At 36.1% G+C, this 23,091-nt stretch overlaps 1 protein-coding gene and 1 long non-coding RNA gene across 4 annotated transcripts; one reads left to right on the plus strand and one right to left on the minus strand.

The window, feature by feature from the left end:
* Positions 1 to 1,981: 1,981 nt before the first annotated feature.
* Positions 1,982 to 12,313, plus strand: LOC126688452 (uncharacterized). The gene is made up of 3 exons (XR_007644262.1): positions 1,982 to 2,693; positions 2,994 to 3,070; positions 12,108 to 12,313. It is a non-coding gene; the product is annotated as an uncharacterized LOC126688452 (long non-coding RNA).
* A 1,284-nt stretch (positions 12,314 to 13,597) lies between these two features.
* LOC126688453 (uncharacterized) lies at positions 13,598 to 21,104 on the minus strand. Of its 3 annotated transcripts, none has more exons than XM_050383151.1 (3): positions 20,671 to 21,104; positions 18,158 to 20,259; positions 13,598 to 14,214 (listed from the first exon to the last, which is right to left on the minus strand). In XM_050383151.1, exons 2-3 carry the CDS (start codon positions 19,787 to 19,789, stop codon positions 13,870 to 13,872), a joined length of 1,977 nt encoding a protein of 658 aa, XP_050239108.1. In that variant the 5' UTR covers positions 19,790 to 20,259; positions 20,671 to 21,104; the 3' UTR covers positions 13,598 to 13,869. The 3 variants fall into 3 exon arrangements, with proteins under 3 accessions (XP_050239108.1, XP_050239107.1, XP_050239109.1); XM_050383150.1 differs by having other exon boundaries at positions 18,158 to 20,263; XM_050383152.1 differs by lacking the exon at positions 20,671 to 21,104 and having other exon boundaries at positions 18,158 to 19,859; positions 20,110 to 20,576.
* Between the last annotated feature and the right edge of the window lie 1,987 nt (positions 21,105 to 23,091).

Below are 23,091 nucleotides of genomic sequence, written 5' to 3' on the forward strand. Positions count from 1 at the left end.
AATATTATGTTCGTCTTAAATATTTTGTTTAGATTTTATGTATACATTTTTACTGATGTAGCATTGTAATGTATTCAAGCTGATTTTTTCATATTCTGTGCCAATTGAGATTTTTGATTTTTTGTATGATGCATATACTTGGTAAGGATTTGTATTATTTTTGGTGTTTTGATTGGAGGTTAAATTGTGATATTATTGCGTCACTATGGCATTATTTTTTCAATTACTATCATGAAATTCTAACAGTTTTTATAGCTAATTGATTAAGATATCATTCTTTCAATTTTCACCCTATTATAATTACGATCTTAAAAAATCAAAATTTTCTTCAATTAAAATGTTAATGTGCCTTAATTTTAACTCTAATATCAATTTTGAAATTAAAGAAAAGCTACTTTCACTGACATAAAAATTGTGGGTGTTGATATAGTGGAGATAGAGACTTTAGTGGCATTAGCAATGAAGAAATTAACACTATAGAATCTATATATAAAGCATAAATCATACAAAAAGACACCTAGGAACCAACATGTTTGTAGGTGACAATGTGAACTATGATCTGGTGACATTTGTTAGTTGCATGAATTAGAAGAATTTCCCTCCCAAAGTATTTAGTTTGAATTTAGTTTTACTAGAAAACTTAAAATATTAACTATGACTAACAATAATAGTATTCACGAATGGGTCATAAATAATTTCTTACAAAATTTATCAAAATATACTATGCATTGTGCAGGATATCGGCTAGTGTACAATAATGAATAAACTATAACCGGAGGAGTTGCACTTTGTAACAAGAAGACTGAAGTTCAAGCTTGAAAAATGAAGTAAGATAATTTGATTAGCCAAGGATGATTTATTCTAGGGCCTTTTTTTGTTTAAGAAATGTTCAATGAGAGTTTTTGGGCTAAAATCAATTAAAACACAAGCAACAGCCTAAAGTTTAATTACACAAGCAAGAAACAACAAAAACAACCCAAAAGGGCTTGGAGCCTTGAATGAAATCCCATTGATCCTACAACGATCTTGTTTTGACATGAACAAAGTTTCTCTTCAAACTTCTCATATATCTCTTTTTTGGGTGTGAATTTTGAAAATCTAATCATTAAATTTCATGTTCCTTATATTCTTAACATGCATATTAAATTTTGTTCAAATAAGATGTTATTTATAGTTCGATCAATAAATTTATTTTTTATACATAATTTTAAACTTGAAATTTTAACATTTGTTTGATGAAATAGCAAATGATCTTTGATTTTTTTGAAATTTTGCAAACATGAAGTATATAATAATAACATGTAATTTGACGGTTAGATTTTCAATATTTACATTCAATATAAAGATATATGAGGAGTTTAAAGGGTTTATCTCCAAACTAGTTTAGAAAGAAATTTTGTTATTTTGACACTAATGCTCATGCAATTTTGATCGTTTAGCCTACGATGTTGACATAAGGTGCAATATCCAATAAATATACATAACATCAAACACAAAGACCTTTTTTTTTTTGGTTGGGGGTGGGTGGGTAGTACATCAAACATAAAGAAACCAAAGAATGAATTTTTGAATTATCCTTAGATTTCTTTATGATTTTATTGTTTCACCGCAGAGGACAATATCAGAAAAGGGGAAAGAGTAAGGCACCCCAATGATGCTTTGGTCCTTTAAGTGATCTATTCTAGATGAATTAATCTTCTTCACACCTTATATCCTAAATCACAAACAGTAAACTGAAAGAGCATCATATTATAATTATTCCCCTTTTATCCCCCTGCATACATAATTGTCCTCACTCCTGAGGGGAGTCCTGACTCCACCCACTTGTTACAAACCCCATGCCATGAAAGCAAAATAGCATGGGACTGAAAAAAATAACAAAAAGAGATGCTCACAGTGAATAGAATCCCACTAACAGTCAAAAAGTTGAGCATTCTCTAATCTCTACCCTTTTTGTTTCACCCATTTCATCTCACTAATGAGTGTTGAGGCAAAAAGCAAAAGAAAACAACACTTAGTGGAGGAGGCATGAAACATGATGGTACTCCCTCATATATATTTTTCCAGCTATCTTTTCCCGACCTAAAAAAACCCACTACAACCCCACATCCCAAACAGGCCAGCCCACTCTCTTACATGCAAAGCAAGCTATAATCATTAGGAGATAACCCTCACACTAATTATTTACAATATCTATCCCTCTCATGCTGCTTCACCATTTCATTTGTTTGATCTGATGCCCTTCCAAAACTCATATAGCTTGGAGGCTGGTCATGGTATCAGTAAGTACTAGAAACGGCAGTGAGAAATATAACCTTGTTGTCTGTACTCCTGGCGGCGTCGGCGCAGAACAGGTGCTCTGCTTTAGTGTGCTCTTGCTATGTAGCATCAAGGAGTTTGGACAACAAAGGTGAAGAAAGCAACAATAACAATACAAAGAAGCAATCTCTTGCTGAAAAGGGAGATGGGGTCATGGAAGAGCTCCATAATCATGAATTACAACTTCAAAATGGGGGCAACTACAGTAGGAGTAGTGGGTCTAATGGGCCTCACATTGAACATCCTACTCTTAAGAGTAATCTCAAGAAAACAACAATAGTGGATGGTAATCAACTAAGGCTAGAAAAGAGGAAAGTTAGTTGGCCTGATGCTCATGGCAAAGATATTGCTCATGTCCATGAATTTGAACCAAGGTAAAACCATCCCCCACCAACTTTGCTTTCATGATGGGTTTTCAGTTTATCAGAAAAAATGTCAGTACACATATTTTCTTGAATAGTTCCAGTGGTGTTTTGTCATAGACTTAAATCGTTGGGAACTAATTCAAGAACTGCAAACCTTTTTCCCATATGAAATATGTGACAAGAAGAGATCATGATGGCAAGCTTAGGAACCAAAACCCATCCATAGTTCGTCACAACTTTGTATTAGAATTTGGATTTTGGTTAATTACACCAAGTCTGATATATTTCTCACTCTTTATCTGTTTGTAGTGTGTCAGAGGATGGGGAACTCGGGGGAGTAAGGAACTCTTGTGTTTGTGCTATTCAGTGAATCCAGATGTCTAAAGGTACAATGCCCTGCTTCTCAATAACCTATATTCAAGTTTTAAAATTTTCTATAAACATCATGTGTATAAGTATATATGCCACTGAATTCAAACATGATGTATGAAATTTCATACTAGTATAATGTTCATATGTGGATGTTGAACCCATAATATATAAATAAATAAATAATGGGCAGTAACCTGCGCACGATATTTCCACTGACCCCGTAATATATGATTACATTATTTGAAAAATGATTCTTCTACTTACTTAGAAGGTATAGCTCTTGCTGAACCATTTAATTGAATTCTCATAAGCTATCAAAGGAGAGAGTTATGGAGCATTGATGGGAACCATTTAGGTGTGCACAATAGCAAAGGAAAATAGTGAGTCTTAATTGTTCAAACAAATGTATCTGAACTTGAGGCATGAGGCAAAAGTACTAAAACATCATTTGAGAGACAAAACTACAGGCAGCACGGGTAAACAATTTTTGTGGTAATCATACATGTGCATCATGATATGATATATAATGTGAATACACTGAAATAACTTTCACACAAGGTCAAGCAGTCAAATACATTTGTCCGATATAAAAACTTAATTGTTAAATACACACTCTTTCCACTTCAGCCTACCATAAGCTACATATACCTTAACTCAGACGTCTATTCTAAAAGATGTTTGGTAGAATTTTCATAAGCTCAATCTAGGAAACAAACCCAAATTGGAATTCTCTATAATCAGCAATCATACTACACAAAACTAAAAGGTGAGAATGCTTCTCAAATGGGAATGCAAGGCAAGAAGTCAAGCTAATTGTGAAAGGCAAATACATATATTTTCAGAAAGTCATCTAATCTGAAATTGTTAGGTGAACTGCTAATGTTAGACAGGTTTCATTTCTTCATATTGCTACCAAGTAAAATTATTCATGAATTACGTATTACCAAATTACCTGGCAAAAGGATAAGCATTGCATATGGTATTCAAGTACCTCCCAACACAATTCAGAGAATGAGATTTGAACAATTGTCCGTTTTGAAGTAGCAAGCTGTCATGAAAAGGACTGACATCTAAAAGAACAATCAATGTGAGGTGATCACAGAAAAACATATTGACATAAATACACAAAAGACAAAAAGGTTAAATCCAGACGACAATTTATTTGCAAGCAACTGAAAACTCGTGTCATTTTCTAACATTTTCTTTGGTCCTGATTAAGATGTGCTGTCCTTACAATCTAGACATTGTTTTCTTCGCGACTAAAACTAACATTTGGTTTTTTAAATTTTGGGTTGTTTTTATTTGGACAAAGTTTGGCAACAAGCTTAGTTGTAGCCTTAAGATTATAACCCCATTTAATATATTTTTATTAGATGTGAATTTTGACAGATTCACCATTAGATTACATTTTCTTTTTATATCATTCGTGCTTGCAAAATTTCTAAAAAATCAAAGATATTAAATTATGTCATCAATAAAATGTTTAAATTTCAAGTTTTTATAATTTAAAACTATGCATAAAAAATAATTTTATAGATCGAATAATAAATAATATCCGATAGGTATGAAATTTAATATGTGTGTTAAGAACATCCAATTAACTGTTAGAGTTTCAAAATATGTAGTCATGTTAATTTTTTTAGTAGGAGTTAGGCTACAACAAATTTTGTTTTTTTGTTTTTTTGTTTTTTTTTTTTTTAATTTTGAGCCTTAACTTTTCAAAATTTTCATTTTGAATTTTTATATTTGATTTTGTTTTTATATTGACCATTTTACGTTTCAAAATTTCCATTTTTAACCCTTCATAATTAATTCTGTTTTTGTTTGGCTCCTTATGTTAAAAAATTTCATTTCACATAAGGCTGAAAGGCTAAAATGAATGGTCAAAATAAAAATTTTAAAACATAAAGGTCCAAAATGAAAATACTCAAAACTTTAATCTTTTGTTCATTCTAGGAAATAGATATACAATATGCCGGCTCTATATGTGAAGCAACTAATGCAGCTGTCTAAGGCCCCAAGTAGTAAAAAGGTCCCCAAATTTTAACCAATAGGATTTGTTTTTAATATTATATTATTATAATAGTATTAATTAAGTCCAAATATTAGCCAATAAATAAAATAGTATTTTTTTATCAAATAAAAATAAGAAAAAAAAACGTTACATCCACAACATTTTTCACAACACTTTTAGAATAAGTCATAAGTAGTAGGTTGTTCAGGGTATTATTGATAACAAAAAATTAATTTTAATGATGGGTTCAAATTAGAACCAGTAACAAATTAACACCTAGGATTTGTTATGAAAATATTATGAATGTAACACTTCTTAAAAAAAAAAAAAATCACAACATTTTCACAAGTTGAGCTGACAAACTTTTACTAGTTTTTGTCTAAGTTCACCACTAACATCACTTTTTTACTTACCACTATAATCTGTCACATCAACAGGTGTGAAAACTTTTGTCAAATTTTTTGTCTATAGACTTTCAAAAAAAATTTACATGATTCATGTTAATTAATAATAATTTTGCATCTAAAACAAGATAATAGAATTTAAGTAATATTTAATATTTTTTAAATCATATTTAAATATATAAAATGCTTCTGTGGAGTCCAATAATTGACGGGCCAGGCCCATTTGCTGATGAAGGGTCCAAAGGCCTAAGCCGAAAAAGGTCATGGCCAGAGTTCAAGAATAGTATGGCCCAATTGGCCCGGAGAAGCAGCCGAGGACAGTGCAGTCCTCGGCTGACCCAAGAATAAGGGCAGAAAGGTAAAAGGACGGGCTTGAAGGGAAATCTAAAATATCTAAGAAAGGCTTCTTTTGCCACCTTCCCCATGCATATCTCTGCGCCTAACAGAACCTTATCCATTAACTTTATCAACCACTCTCAACGACTTAGGTCTGGGACTGATGAGACAAGTATCAGTCCTGGAAAGGTCGACCCTACACGTGGACGGAGGAAATTGAACGCATGCTAGTATAAAAGAAAAATATGTAACCTAAAGAAAAGGAGGGCTCCGGTCCCAGGGAAAAAAGATGAGGGGTTCCAGAGGCGGATACGCTTGAACCATATATGGGCTCCTTAACAAAACCACAGCCGGGTAACACGACTTAGCCTTTCGATCCCACTCTTTACAAATGATATTGTATAGGCCCATTTACGTGCAAACACAACTCAACTGCGGTTTTACGCAAATCGTGTCCCTACAATTGGCGCCGTCTGTGGGGAGGCTTACGTGTTAGCTCGAGCAGTGGCGAAGTTGAGCTTCTGTCGAACAAGGGATTACGAGGGTGCCTGTATCACCGGCGACACATGGTTGCTATTCCAACATAAGCTCCCACTAGGGGCTACGTTCCACGGTGTCAACGACATGGGCAAGCCTAGGGGCTTCAAACATCAGGCCAGCTTCCCCCATCTTATTCGAGGAGCTAAACCTTTGGAAGATAAGCAAATAAAAAGAGAATACAAGTTTTGGACAGAACCAAGGCCTTGTATGGTCCTCGGACCCAAGCCTCTGGGGAAACCAACTACTTAAAAAGAGAATACAAGTTTTGGACAGAACCAACGCCTTGTATGGTCCTCGAACCCAAGCCTCTGGGGAAACCAACTACTTAAAAGGAAAAACTGTGTTACATGGATTCTCTAGTTTGCCCTCGGATCCTCAACACTAAAGGGGCCAGTATGGAATGGAGCAATGTGTTTCCAAAAGCATAACCGAAGTCACGCAATGCTCGGTCACTCCCTCGGATGAGTTATTTAGAATTTGTCGTCCTCATACAATATTCTCGTGCTTACTCTGGAACGTTCAACCGTTATCTCGGTTAGTTTCCTAAGTTTAACTTACTATGAATTATTATTATTCTGCCTGATAGTGTCGATAGATTAGAATTAGTTGGATTATGTTTCAAAAGTTCTTGCTTTAAATACTGCCGAGGAGAAACATACACATGGAGCATTCAAAATAAGTAAAGAAATCGCCATTTTTTACTAAAGCAAAGAGATAGTACAGTGTACAATGAAAAGCTAGAACCAGTCTGTGTCAAAGCTCACTACATGACCAAAAGAAAGGAAGATACAAGAGAATAAGTAAAAGCCGAGGAAGTAGATCAGAGGAGAGGTTGGCTACAGCTCCAAGACCTTGCTCTTCTTCAATGCTCTCACTTGCCCACAACTCAAACAGCAAAAGAGACCCAACTTGAGCCTGACACCGCTGAAGGAAAGGTGCAGGGAGTTGGAAGCTGAGGGGCTTTCTCTAAATATTCTCCTGCCACAAGGCAGAGGCGGTGATGGCGGAGAATCTTTCTTCTGACATACCAAAGTTCTGGCATGAACAGAACCTGCTTCGGATTTTGACTAAAAGAGGGGGAGACATCCTTTCCCCTCGATTGAAATGGATCACTCTCTTGAACTTATGCTCCCTGTGCCCATACCTTACCATTTTTAGTCTCATAAGAGCACGGCGCTCCTGTGGCGGGGGGAATTCTTTCTTCCCAACTCTCGCCTCAAACATGTTATGCTAAGGGAGGACAGCACTGAATATAGGAGCTGTGATTTGGGAGAAAACTAAAGAGTTGATGCGAGGGTGAAGTAACTTTCTCTCCTATCTGTTTATTTAAAGAAATAAGGTGGTGGCATTTAATGCACGCAGCGCCCCAAGGAACACTACGGACAAGATGGCTTAGGCTCAATCTCCAATGCCACCTGTAACCAGGGGATTAAAGGAGTCTCTGGAAGGTGCACCTCGAACATTGGGACGCCAGAAAGCACCACGTAACCATAAACTACGTAAATACCCTTAAAGTTATGGGCCAAGTAAATTCGCGGTCCAGGCCTGTTCTGCATGGAGGCCCAGGGACAATGGCCCCCACCGAGGAATAACTGTTGCCGAGGACAACTTGCTGCTCGGCACCTCGTGAAATACCTGAGGAAGAGGAGAAACTAAGCTCAAAGAATCTTGGACAGAACCTAGGCCTTGTATGGTCCTCGGACCCAAACCTATGGGGAAACCAAGTACTGAAAAAATCTAAGTTTAAGGCAGAGCCTAGGCGCTACGAAGTCCTCGGACTCAAGCCTTTTGGGAAATCAACTGCTCGGATGGAGAAGTTTCTCGGCTCAAATACTGGAAAAGGTTAAGGCCAGTATGCTCAGGAGATGACGAAATGGCCTGATGATCGTTAGCCCAAGGAAACTACTCATTGGGAAGGTGACATATCCTCGGACAGTTACTTCTTACACCTTATCTAGCACTTAGCCCCCATCTCGGCTAATTTAAGGTAAGCCTCGTTTCTCACTGGTCGGATTGTTATGTCGAATAATAATAATTTTATTAAAGTTGTGGTGGCGTCTTTTTATTAACAAATATTTCAGCCTTAGTTACCATTAATTCAAATGCTATATCATTGTGCCGAGCAGCGTGTGTAAATTTATAAAACATGAAAATAGAACACGTGAAAGAAATGAATAACAACTTTTATTAATATGGAAAATTGTTACAACGTACAAAGAAGGGCTTAAACAAGCCTATACAAAAAATGAACTGTCAAAATAACACTAGCATCCGCAGTACAGATAAGTAAATAATCAGCTGCCTTTTAAACTCGCCTTCAAAACTTTTCCAATCTCTGCCTCAGTGCTACTCATATCAGGAGACGAACCTTTTTAGAAAAAGATAAAGGAGAAGGAAGAAGAATTGGAACACATGGAAGCACTTCAGCAAGCTCTTGTCACCGAAGAGTGCCGAGGAAGAAGAAGATGGAGGACATGAGCAGAAGATGGAGGAGATGAATGAGGAAGATGGAGGACATGAGTAAGAGAAGGAGCAAAAGAGGGAGAAGGAAAAGCCCCGGGATGGAGCTGGTGGTGGAAAGAAGAAGAAAGAAAAGTAGAAGGTGGCACCAGTGAACAAAGAGAGGAAGAAGCAGGGACATTTAGTCCCTGCTCCAGTCCTGACTCCTAGCACACTGGAACCACATTAGATATGCTCATGAGAGAGCGGGTGGTGATGATGCTGTGTGTTCTCGGCTCAGTCACGTCGAAGATGCAACGTGACGAGTTCCTGCTTCGGATTTTGGCTGAAAGGTAGGCGAGACAAATCTTGAGTCTCCGCCACCCTTGCCCCGATCGAGCCATCTCGAGCTTAGCCAGAACAAGGTATTTTTGGGACGAAGAAGGTTTCTTCATCACCTATGACTGTGGTGAACGTATTATGAGTCAAGGTATAATCGGAGGGAGAATGTAAATTCTAGAAGGAATCTAAGGATTTCAATTTTCTGGGGGATTAAATGATTCATATATGAAAGAAACAACTCATATCCACCCTCTTTATACAAGGGACGAAGAGGATGGCATTAAACATGTTCTGATCTTTAAGGAAATCTGCCAGCAAGAAGGCGACTGTTCCGCTCCCCCACGTTATCAGTAGCCATTGAATTCGAGAGGTCTCGTGAAGGAAAAACATTAAAAACCTACTTCGGGTAGCCAAACGGACAGAACAGATAAAGGATAAATCAGAAAGGATATCTCGTAGATAGGAGCGTTTCCTGGGTATTCGGATAACTGCCAACGCCAGGGAAGGGTCGAATTAAATGAGCCATAATAAAGGCTCGGAGTTACCAAAACCCCCCTCTCCAACCAAGAGGCCGGACAGCAGGGTTTTGAGGGGCTATTGTGGGGTCCAATAATTGACGGGCCAGGCCCATTTGCTGATGAAGGGTCCAAAGGCCTAAGCCGAAAAAGGTCATGGCCAGAGTTCAAGAATAGTATGGCCCAATTGGCCCGGAGAAGCAGCCGAGGACAGTGCAGTCCTCGGCTGACCCAAGAATAAGGGCAGAAAGGTAAAAGGACGGGCTTGAAGGGAAATCTAAAATATCTAAGAAAGGCTTCCTTTGCCACCTTCCCCATGCATATCTCTGCGCCTAACAGAACCTTATCCATTAACTTTATCAACCACTCTCAACGACTTAGGTCTGGGACTGATGGGACAAGTATCAGTCCTGGAAAGGTCGACCCTACACGTGGACGGAGGAAATTGAACGCATGCTAGTATAAAAGAAAAATATGTAACCTAAAGAAAAGGAGGGCTCCGGTCCCAGGGAAAAAAGATGAGGGGTTCCAGAGGCGGATACGCCTGAACCATATATGGGCTCCTTAACAAAACCACAGCCGGGTAACACGACTTAGCCTTTCGATCCCACTCTCTACAAATGATATTGTATGGGCCCATTTACGTGCAAACACAACTCAACTGCGGTTTTACGCAAATCGTGTCCCTACAGCTTCAATTTTAGTTTTCACCTTAGACCCCCAAGTACATTAAGCTGCCCCTCACCTTATCTCCATATAAGCAAGGTGACGTTCCTTTTATAGAGTAGGATATGTGATATATATATTCCCAAAATTTAAAAAACCAGCAGAAAACCTTGTAACTAAATTGACACCTTCCCATGAATAAAGTGCTTGGGGGTTTAGGGGTAAAGGGTTTGAGTTGCGGAGTTAGCAGCATGTTGTAATTATTTCTCAAAATTTAAAAAACCAAAAAAAAAAAAAAAAAAAAAAAAAAACATTTTCAGTTACACTTGTGCGCCTGTGCACATATAAAAACAAAAAAAAGGGCAATTTAAATCCTACATTTTTATTACTCTAAAAGTTACCATGGTGTTTGAGTGGAGTTGTGCAGTGCTTTTATATTAGAACCCTTTTTCTTTCCCTTGTATGTGTGTTTGTTTCTCAAAAAAAAAAAAAAAAAAAAAAAAAAAAACCAATTTATACACACGAAAAAGACACTAACATACCGAATAAAGCATTTTTTATTCAAATTGTATATCTTGCCATTTTATTTCCACACATTAGGATTTTATCAAAGCGGAAAAAACTCATCTAGAAACTATTAATGTTATCTCTCTCTCCTAGAGTTCAAAAAAATAAACACTATCATTGTCTTTAGAATAAATGGTGCTATTTTTGCGCATTGGTATGGAACATCTTGTTACATCATCTAAATTTTCATCTGCCCTCCCCTCTAAGATTCTATTCATACAAATTTGACAAAACTATAGTGCACTCGAACTAGAAATGACGATCTAATTTGAATGGATAGGTGGGTTCTAGTAGCTCAACTAGTAAAGTTTTAGTGATTAAAGAAGAAAATTGGGATTTGTACTATGTTTACCCTAAAAATCAATTTGTGTTTTCGTCTAATGATAAAAAGAAATCATTATAAAACGGACGTTATAAGTTAAAATTCTATCGCATCTATTTAAAAATAATAAATTTTGAATGGGCTGAAATTTGGGATGAAAATTTTAAATTGGTAAAACTTAATTATTCTTTAACAAAATTTTTGAGATTACAATTCTTATGAATATATCAATTCCAATGAAATGTGAAAATTCTTGCTCCTACCTCTTAGGTAGGAAATGTCAATTCTTGCTTATCTTGTATATATGAAAATTGCTAATACTTAAATCCAACTTATCACATTTTCTTTTCACTAACTACATAGGGTAAATTTTAGAACAATAATATTTATTTTTCACCCAAATAAGATGTTTATTAATGTTCAATGATATTTTTATCACTAAAAAATATTCATAATTGTCAAATTATTAATTTTTTAGTTATTGAAATAATATGTATAAGATTATTTTAAATAATTGGATTTTAAATTCTAAATATATTTTTTTCAATAATATGATATAAATTCAAATTTTAAGTATATCCAAACAACATAAATTTCATCTCTCAAAATTTTAATTCTTGTTAATTTAAACTCTCGAGAATTTTTAACTCTAGTCTTGAAACTCCTAACAACCAAACGGGTCCTAACTCCAAAAACAAAATGGAGTCTCTAGAACCAAGCAAGCATGGGCAAAAGAGAATGGAGAATGCGATAACTAGACTTTATCTGATTTAATTCACTTCCTTTTCTTCTCTAGTTTACCTTGAAGGTTCCATTTCTCATTTTCCATTGTTGTTTACTACTTACTAGCAGTACTCTTACTACATTTCAACTCACATAATTCTTTCTTTTTCTCTTTTCTTGCAGGTGGATCTCCTTGCATACTTTTCTTCTGAAACATAGTATAAGATTCAAATATTTAGTCTTTTGCTTAGTCAAAGTAAAGTCGATTTGGATGTAGGAAGTCCAAAAGAAAAAGAAAATTCTTATCGACTAGAACAAAGGAAATGAAAAGTTATTTTTTGTTCATCAAAATGCCTCCAAGCATATGAAGGCCCTAGCCTTTTTCTTTATACTTTTTTTTTTTTTTTTTCTGTATATATTTTATTTTGTAAATACGAGCTTTGGAATATAAGAAAAACATTGAAATGACCCTAGTTAAGACTTGATGCTTCTAGGTGAATGAGAAGCAAGAATATAGGAAGAACGAGCTGACAAATAAATCTAGAGGTTAATCGTATAAGAATAAGGTGATATTAGGAGGACTGATTTGAAATGTTTTAGATGTATGCTCATGCATGCAAGGAAAATAAATAAAAACTGAGTTTTAGAATCTTGCTCAAGTTAGATAAAGGTTTGCTCGAGTAAGGGATATGCAAACTTTCCATTTGGACCTTGCTATGAGCGAGAGATAGGTGAGACTTTCTATCTAATTTTGAAAACTATTACTGAAGAGCTCAAGCTAGCAGAGTAGTTCGCCCAAGAGAGTTGCATTCTTTCTTGCTCCTCGAGCAAGGCAACATTTTAGGGTATGATTTCAACTGAATTTGGCAAAAACCAAGCAAAATGAGTCTTGTTATCTCCCCTAACGGTTAGTAACAACCTTGACAACATTTTACAGTGCTTCTCAGTTCTCCCTACATAAATGACCTTTCAAAGGTTTATTTTTTTCATTGGGAACTCTTCATTGCTTACACATAATCATCCATATTCATCTATTTAAAGAGTTATGATAGATTTCACAAATCTAGCACACCATACATAAAAATTCACTTCTAAGATTTGATTCCCACATGAAAATAAAATAAAATAAAACCAGAGGCTGATAAACCAAGGATAACAAGATGCACAAGCAATGATGCTTCCTTTGGAGAATCCAATTCCCTGCGTCCCCTAGAAAGGGAGAAAAATTGAAACGAATTGCTCCTGTACGTTGTTACAAATAATAAGTAATATATATTGACAATAAAAATGATTAAAAACAAAACAAAACAAAAGTGAGGACAAATTGTACTTTAAACCCCCTAATTTAGATGTGGTTTTAAATTAATCAACAAATACATTTAAAGGAAACGACACCGAGTTATTATTTCGACACATAGACTTATTACATGTAAACCTTACTTCACTCTTAAGTCATATTTAAGTATTTTCCACTAACTGTTTCACGCTGTGGGTTTATTGTTTATAGTTTGAATTGAATCGTTATTGAAAGCGTATCGTGTAATTTGGAACTTCACAGAGGGTTAAATTTGAAACCACCTATAGTTGGATTAAAATTTAATTTGTCAAATAAAATCTTTTTCCACAAATGAAACATCTTAATTACTATTTGTAATCATAACTAAGTCGGGCAGTTTAAAATGAACGTGAATCAAGTAATCTAAATGGTGAAAACATCCACCAATGGCAAGCAATTGTTGCAAGAATCACAATATTGTTTCTTTTTTCCACCCCCACCTCAAGGATCATCACTTCCGTCGGGAAGCAAGGCCCTACTTTTTTCCCTTACAGTATCATGAATTTATGAATTAATGAAACACTATTTCCTATTTGTATCTGCTGAGTTCTTTTACTGATCTACATTTATCTTTTACATCTGGGTCTTACTCTCAACACTGTCTTGGCTTCATTGGTTATTATGACTTTTCCCTTTCTTTGATTTGTTCTTCTCTTGCATCTTCTTCTTCTTTGCTTCAGCAGTAATCCAACTGTACTCCAAGGGAATTGCAAATGGGTCTTGAATATTTTCTATCCTACTGCTAGAACTGGCGGTGGATGAGCTAGGGCGGTTATAAGGGGCTTTTATCCACTGAAACCAAGATGAACTCGAGGAGTGCGTCACTGCAGGGCTCTCTCGCCCTGAAGCAGGAGGGCTTGATGGGGGTGTTGCAAACTCATCCAAGGGCTGTAGTTCTTCAAACTTTGTAAAAGTAACCAGAACTTTGATAGTGGGAACCACCGGAATGGCAACCTGAATGTAAGTACAGGGAACTTTTTTAACACACAAAAGAACAAGAAGATCAATATCTACAATAAAAAATAAAGGCTTCAAATCACATAATACTCCTATAAAAGCTACTTAGCCTGAACAACTCCTACTGTAATCTTCTATTGGATAAAAGTATTCCTTGTATTGCATTTAAAAACCCACAAGAACAAGAAGAAAACATGCAATGGCTTGATCAGTAGCAAAAATTCAGGGGTTAGGGGTTCTGCAATTCAAGAACAATGGACCTCTTCATATGCACAAGGAGAGAGAAAATATTGATCATAAAACAATAGTGAGTATTCATCATCAGAAAACAACAGAACACATTTTCCAAATATTCAAAAACAAAAATCCCAGACAAACTTGTATACTTCTGGTGCTGAAACTATTCTTCAAACTTCAAATATTTCAATCCTATTAACATGCACAAAGTCTTTCGGTGAAGATCCACAGAGGTTATACAGAAAGACCAGAAAACCTTTTTACTAATTCAGAAGTCATTTTTAATCTCACCAGCAGACAATTCCGGATAGTTGAGAAAATAGAGCCGTTTTCTTTCAACCCCCAACCCCCCACCCCCCCGCGCGGCCGCAAAAGCCCTTTGGCTCTGGCTCAAATTGTAATAGGTGGACTTGATTAGTGTAAGACATTAGTACATTTTGGCCTCCTTCCCTTCTCAAGTTTAGCTCCTTAAGAGAGTATGAATAAAGGAGTGAGGAGAAGGGCCTTTTCTGAATAGAAGTGTAAATCCAAGCTTCTCAACTGCATTATTTAAGTCCAGCACCGATATTTACCACTTGCACAGAGGTGGTCAACTATCCATTAATTAACCAAGTTTCTAAACATGCTGAGAGTTAAGTAGATCACTTCCTCTTTATTTATTTTTGTTAAGTAAACATCACTTCCTATTTATTAACTTAGTTCAACGCACATCTTGGATTTCTTTTACTGTATTCCTCCACAAGGAGATTATAGTTCAAGACATTGCGGGGAAACAAGCACGAAGTTATAGACAAGAAGATAACTTTCCTCATTCTCAGTGACATACCAACAAGATTATCTATGCAACAATTGTCAAGCTATTTATACTAAAAATGTCAGAAAACAGAAGATTCTTTCTGATAATAAGGGCAGAGTCCAACATTTGACACTGACCATAAAGAAACATTTCATAAGGAATGAGGTTAGGATTAGTTTTACCCCCAATCCCACCCAGAAAATAATAAAAACAAAAACACAAGTTAGTATTACCATAAGACCAACTATAATCTATAATGTGGAATTATTGGGCCATCGAGAAACAATATGTTTATGAAACTGGGCATTAAGAAATGAAAATGTTAAAATGGATGAGTGGGCATTCCATAAGCAATGAAAATCAATAAATGTACTAGTAATAAAAGGCAATAGTTCAAGTTGACAGGGATCAAGGAAGGCCTCAAGTAATTTGGGCAAAAACAGTGATAGAAGATATAATAAATGAGGTGACAGTGTGTACGGCCCTAGGATAAAATGGGAGAAATTGACACAAGCAGCATATCCCAGCTAGGTTAATTAATTGAGAAGCATTACATACCATAGCAAAGCACAATCCAGCCTGCATTGTTGTCTGTAACATACCAAAACTAGTGAGGTAGCCATCTCTACTCTTAAAGATGAAGAGAGATGGCAGCCTGAGAGTTGACCTAGTGTTCTTATTTTAGGGGACATTACACATCAATTTGTAAGATGGCACAAAAATTCAAGACATATGCATTTTCTCAGTTCCAAACTTGCATGAGACGAATAGGCATAAGAGTTAACTCTCACTTCATAAAAGGGGACAAAGCATAAAAGAATTGACTCCAATTTCATGTAAAGTAATGTGCAACACAATAGTGGTAGTTGTTTCCAGAAGCAAATAGTTCAATTTTCCAGAATTCCATGTTTTTTAAGAGTAGTTCAGTCATTATAAAAGCTTCACTTCACATTGAAAATACTAGAACTGTAAGCACAATAATTTCTCTCTCCTCACTTTCCCCTCATCTACTTCTGTGCTATTCTTTCTTTGAATTCTAATCTGCAATATTTTGCCAACAAATTTATTTTAATCATCAAATTAAAAGAAAAAAAAAATTATATTAAAAGATAAGCACTTTGACAAGGTAGTTGCCAATTGAGCAATTATGCACATCTTTAAATCTAAGTTACAAATTACATCACATAATAGCCTCCTAGCCAGATAGTCAGGAACTCACAAAAGGAGGTTCAGCTCATCCAACCATTTTTAAAGTGCCAGGACTCCACTAGTTAAGTCTAAGGCCAGCTAGGTTGATAGGTTTTCTATTTTGTATAACTGGTTTGTGCAGGTTCAGTTGTAAAAACTCAACCAGTACCCAACCCAACTGGGTTCAGGTCAACCAGAATCCCTCTCCTTAACCGTTCATTTTGTGTGGATTCAGATAAGTTGGTTGGCTTAGGTTGCATTTGCTCAGGTCTACAAATCACAAAATGAAATAAACACCAAATGGAAAATAACATAATTTAGTGTGAACTATGGTTGCCAAGGGCCCAAAATTTTAAATGAAAATCAATGTCCTATAAAAGAGAACAGATTAAATGTACAGAAAGGGCACACATCAAAAACAGGAAAGAAACAACTGAAATCAAAAGGCATTTTGGTACGGTAAACAAAATAAAGTTTAAGCACAGGGGAAGATTTAACCTGCAACAGGTAAGGTCATTCAAATGAAGAACCAAAGTTTAAAAAATTAAAATTAAAAAATTCCCTGGAATTAAAGAAATATGATGCTTAATGGGAGAACCCGACCACAAAGGCCCGTACCCATTTGTTCCAACTTTTATTGCTGTGAAATTAGTATACCTACACAAGCCAAGGCAGTTCAGTTTAAGCTTGGCTTGTTAGCTACCAAGATAGGAAACTGCTTGTAAAAGGGGAACTGATCACAACACTTCTCAATTCAATTCATCCAAGCAACACATCCTCTAAATTCAATAAGCAGTACCAGGTCCAAATCTATGCCATTAAGAAATCCCCATCCATTGTCCTTTTCCACTACCCAAATTACCTAATATACTCAATACATTTCTTGTTTAAAAAAGCATGTTAAAGTAATATATATATATATATATATATATATACAGATAAACATTTTCCAACTCGTCAGCCACTTTCTCAACAAATTCCACTATCTATTAGTTTCAGATGAATGCCATTTTCCTTTTCCAGGTAGTATTCTCTCAATAATGTATCAATCAATAAACGATTGATAGGTCTGGGGCTATCAACAAAACAATGTCTCTATATCCTGAACTCTATTTTTCTTATTCCACTACTCAAGTAAAGGACCAGCATTTGGCCCAAAAACAGAAAAAGAAACAAGGAGGGACTAGTATGGCCATCAGGATAAAACATCATTAATCATGATCTCAACTGAGCATGATAATGAAGAATTTCAACTGGTGAGATCCAGGGAGTGCATTTGTCTTAAATTAGATACTCCAATTTCAAAAACTTTATTCCAGACCATGATTAGAAACTTTAATACTTTATTCCAGACTGGCTTCACCATGAGTACACCCCCGGTGTACTTATCTCATTTCCTAAGAAGTTCATGACTTCATGCACATGAGATCACCAGCTACATAGGTCATGAAATTGTTTAGATTCATCCAGAAGGTTACCAAGACTAACCTTACAAAAAGCAATTTCCATCAGATCTGAAACATATAACCATCCCCATGCAACCCAGTTTTTCGAAAAAGATAATTTTTCCACAATAAATAATTAAAAAACTATCTAAATTTATACAAACACTTAAAAAAAGAAGAAGAAGAGGGAGGGGGGGGGGGGGGGGGGGGGAACTAGAGCATCTCTGGAAAGTTAAATGAGATGTCAATTACATATATTTGAACAGAAACATACCTTGACTGGAAAGGTTCCCATTGGAAGTTTTGTTGTAAGCAGTTCCCTCAAACGACGAATTGCCTTAACCTTGTTTGCAAGAATGTCAAGCAATGGTAGCAACTCTTCAGTTTGCAGCGGAAAGCTTGGGGAAAGCCAGAGAATAGGCCTCAATCCTTTCTTATACTCATTTTCACGAACTCCATCCTTGTGGCGATTTCTGCTCTCAGAACTCATAGAAGTAGATGTCTTAGTACTTCCTCTCCGGTGCTCATCCCCCCTTATGACAATCTCCACAGAGTGTCTTCCTGGTTTGGCCTGATTTCTTGATGGAGAATCTCCTAGTAGATCACTCACCTTGTCATCTACGCAGAGAGAACTTCTAGGTGGAGCAATCTTCTTCTGAGCTTCATTTTTCGAATCCCGTTTCCTCCATCCAGCAAACCATCCTTTCTTTTCTTGCTTGGCCTCTCCATTTCTACAACCATCTCCATTCCTACAATCACTCAAATCTTCCACAGGGATCTCCCTGGTCTCATAACAACTATGGCGATGCCCAATAATCCCATCACCATTCTCATTGGTTGATTCTGATGTATCCAACTTAAGCGCAGCTTCAAGTTGTCTCCTTTCATCCTCTGTCAAAATATCACCGAGCTCCTCACTGTCAGTTTCATTTTCATTGCAAGATGAGAAGAATTCATCGTCTGTCATGGCCCCTGGGACTCTCCTAGATTTGATGCTCACAACCACATTGTGCATATCATATACCTTAGCCTTCCATTGGCCCACCATTTCCATTTTCTCCTGTCGCCTCCATGTCAACTGTGGCAAAAGAACTGCCTGAGTCACATCAATCCCAGGCCTGAATATGTTAGTTTGAGACATTGCAGCCACTTCTTGTCGAATCTCTTCTTCTGTTGCTGGAGAACCAGCACCATCCAAAGCATTCATCACCTCCTTATCCTTGTGTGAAATCATGCAAAGCGAACCAGGAGGGACCTTTCCATCCTCTGACCCATCACCAAGGAAAATAATACTCTGATCTGACCGCTGAATCCTAAAACCATCAAACCCAGCCAAAGTCATGTCTGCCCTCAAATTCGCACCCCTCTTCCAAATTTTGTAAGTATCCGAAGGGGCAATCCTTGAAATGAAAGGAATCACAGAACTCTCAAAGTGGAATGTGATTTCCATATAGAAGTCCCTCATCCTTCGCATAGTCCCTATCAAGCGAGGCAACCTTCTACACCATTTTGCCCAGGCCAGTGGCTGGTAATGCCTAACTATAATCATGGCAATCCTTTCTTCTCTACTGCATATCGCTTCCTGTAGTGCACTCCACCCCTGCTCATTCTGCAAGCTCCAATCCGCCCCAGCAACCATAAGCATTTCGGTTGATGTCTCATCGCCAATCTTTACAGCCAAGTGAAGTGGGGTATCACGGTTTGGAACATCCCGCCGATCAATCACAGCAGTGATGGTATCAGCTTTCTCTTCCTCAGCCAACGAAGCTGCCTCAGTGCGAATCTCAGCTGGGTTACAAAGCCTCGGGAGACCCGCAAGTATCCTCTTGAGGCTTGCATAATCCTTCATGACAATGGCCTTATGCACAGGGCTATGAGCATATTTTGAAACATCAATACCCGCCATGCCTCAGGTGTAATATACCACCAACCCAGACTAATGTACACAATCCAATTTACAATTCAACCATCCAATACTAGAATTCAATCGGATGAAATTTCAGAGCAGTGAATTCAAACAAACGAAACAGACCCAGTTCACAATTAGTCACCAAAATGAGAAATTCCTTGCAGTTTTTGCAAGATATGAAAAACACCCAATTCAAATTATACCGAAATGGCACAAGAGAACAGCATATAAGACACAGTTGACACCTATATGAGAGACAGAAGAAAAGAATGGAAGGTGGGCCCAAAGCAAGGATCCAAGCGACCAAGAAATCTCACCTTATACTTCTTCTTCTTCTTCTTCTAATTAACCTCCACCTCCTCTTTCTTCTTCTTCTTCCCTTCTTTTGCTTCTTTTGTAACCCTCCCCCAAAAGAGCTTTAGGCACTCTACCCCACCACCTGTCTCTCTTTCTCTCTCTCTCTCTCTCTCTCTGCAAGTTAAGAAAGAACAAAAGATTCTTGTGATCCAATCCAGATCAGACAAACCCAAGAACATGCATGTGGGTGTGTGAAACAAAACAAAATTCTAAAATTTAAACCATAAAATAATTAACAAAAAGAGTTGGAGGAATCTGATAAAGAAATGGAAAGAAAAGAAAAAAGAAGAACATAGAGAATCAAGAAAAGAATACAAGAAAGCAAGAAAACCCCACCATCCCCAAGCAAACCTTACAAAAACTGTTTCTATTGAAAAGGAATAATCACAAAAAGGGAATCAAAGTGAGGTGCTTGTATTGTATCCAAAAATTTTGTAAATAAATAATAAAAAAACTTTTGTTTTAAATAAAATGGTAGAAACAAAGACAAGAGAGAAAAATTTAAGAGAGAATGAATGTACCTCTTGTTTGTTAGGCTTTTAGGGGAGATAAAATGAATGAGGAGTCAGGAGTCAGGAGGAGTGTGATTGATGAATGAAACAAAATAGAGTGTAGAAGAAATAGGAAGAGGATAGGTATCATTTTCTTTTTTATTCTTTTTATTGTTATTATTATGGGGACGGCTCCTCTCCCGTTTTAGTGTCTCATGTTTTCTCCTGTTTTTAAACAGATAAATGACACGTGGCATCTACAAAATCTAATGGTAAGATATAAGGCCACATCACAGCATCATTATTTCTATTTTACCAACACTCTTCAGCAATAAATCTACTGTTCACACCCCACTGCACTTAGCAGTGGATGATAAGGACCCGTCAGAAATCATGCCGGAAATATCACCGGATCTAAGAATCCATAAGCATAAATAGAGCCTCAAGAGAGGAAGAGAACCCATAAGCAAAAACAAAGAAAAACTTATATTGATTCTAAAAATAAAGAAACAAAAGGGTGAAAATCCATTTCATTTCAATTCAAACCAGACCCATGACAAAAATCCACCGTAGAAATGGCAAGAGAGAGCTCAGTATCAAACTACCAAGTCTGAAATCAACCAAATCCCAACAAAAAAGATGAACAAACCAACAAGTGCAGATCCGAACCAGTTAAACACACACAACCACAACTAGCAATTAACATTTAGCATTTAGTTCACACATACAAATACACAAGAAGCCTTTGTTGTTCTTCTGCAATTTCTCAGCCCATTCTCTCTTGCAGCTCTGTTTGTGTGAGTTTCTCAGATTCGGTGTAGGGGGTTACTGCCAAAGAGTGGGGTAAAAGAGAAATAAATGATAATTTGATGTGGCCTTGTTTTTACCATTAGATTTTATAGACGCCACGTGTCATTCATCTGTTTAAAAACAGGAGAAAACATGAGACACTAAACTGGAGAGGAGCCGGACCCTATTATTATTATTATTACAACTTTTTGAACAACAAAGATAAGAACACAAAAGAAAGATGGAAATGTAAGAGTCAGAAAAAGAGAGAGAGGGTCCTAAATGGGAAGGCATCATGTGAGCCAGAAAAGAGGGAGCTTGCTTTCCTATTTCCTTTTCTTTTTTCTTTTTTTAAATTTTAATTTATCTTTTTTTATTAAAAAGTTATTATCATTTTTTTTTAAATTTAACACAAGAGACTGGTCTACTCTAATTTTGAACAAAATAAATATATTTTAATTAACTTCAAAAGTATTTGAGCTTTGCTCCAAATATTGCTGTGCATAATACCGTTACCGTTAAGTTTGTAAAAACGTGACTAAAAACAAACACATCTCATAATTCATTCAGGGTAAAGAAACACTAAACTTGATCTTTTTTTTTTTCTTGTTTTTCTTATAGTCTAAAATTACGGTTTTATTTATTTATTAAATTTAGAAGGAGATGCCTGAAGTTTAAAAAAGAAAAGAAAAGAAAAAGAAATAGTATTATTACTGGTCCAGTAGGCTAGGGGGGGTATACTGTCAGACAGACTGTCAGGGTAAGATCCGACCCGAAAGGCCTCTTAGGGTAGAATTGAATAGAGGTTTTAGATTCAAGATCTGATTGGCTATTGGCCTGCGTTTTGAAGGAATTGATATCATTAATTTATATGATTACTATTATTTATATCTTGCCTGAGGCTGAAAGTGCTTGTGCTTAGCATATTAAATTGGAAGGGAAGGAATCTTGGGGGAAAAAGACAGGGCTTGGACTTAGACTTGGACTTGGACCTCTCTCTCTCTCTCTCTCTCTCTCACATCAATTGTTCTACTATTTCACTGTCATAATGATTAAAGAACTCTCTAAAAAAAAAATGATTAATGAAATATAACAAGTAATATGATAACTGGTTTGGGTACTGCTCTTGCTAAAAAAAGGAGTAACAGGCTAAAGATATCCGCATCAACTTATTTCTTTTTGTAAATTACTTAACAAAAATATTACATATCATTTTGCTAATAAACCTTGTTTTCCAACATCCACGGTTATGCTTAAATAGAGATATCCTCATTATCCAATATTTTTATTTTTTAGTACAGATATCCTCATCCTCACCCCACTTTAAGTGTATAAAAAACAATTAGGCTTAAATATTCTGTTAGTTCCTGAAATTTAGCCCATGAACAATTTTGGATCATGGACTAAACTTTAGAAACTTTTTTTTTTTTTTGAGAATTAATAGTGTACTTTGACAAAAATTAATTAATTACTTATATTATGTATAAGTTAAAGTATAATCAAATTTAAATCCTATTCCATTAAAATCAATTCTGGTAAAAAAAAATCTAAATAAAATTTGTAACATTAAATTTTGTGACAAAAAAAAATCACTTTTTTTTTTGTGGTAACTGCTAGAGATAAATTATTTAGTAATTTTTTTCATAATTGTTTTTTTAAGAA

Source organism: Quercus robur, chromosome 6 (assembly GCF_932294415.1).
Source record: "Quercus robur chromosome 6, dhQueRobu3.1, whole genome shotgun sequence".
NCBI lineage: Eukaryota > Viridiplantae > Streptophyta > Magnoliopsida > Fagales > Fagaceae > Quercus > Quercus robur.

Bases quoted from the DNA above. Each gene is read 5' to 3' on its own strand.
- LOC126688453 (XM_050383151.1), bottom strand. From the start codon at position 19,789: ATGGCGGGTATTGATGTTTCAAAATATGCTCATAGCCCTGTGCATAAG. The intron at 14,215-18,157 runs GTATGTTTCTGT...ACTTACATTCAG, and splicing joins TGGGAACCTTTCCAGTCAAG to GTTGCCATTCCGGTGGTTCC.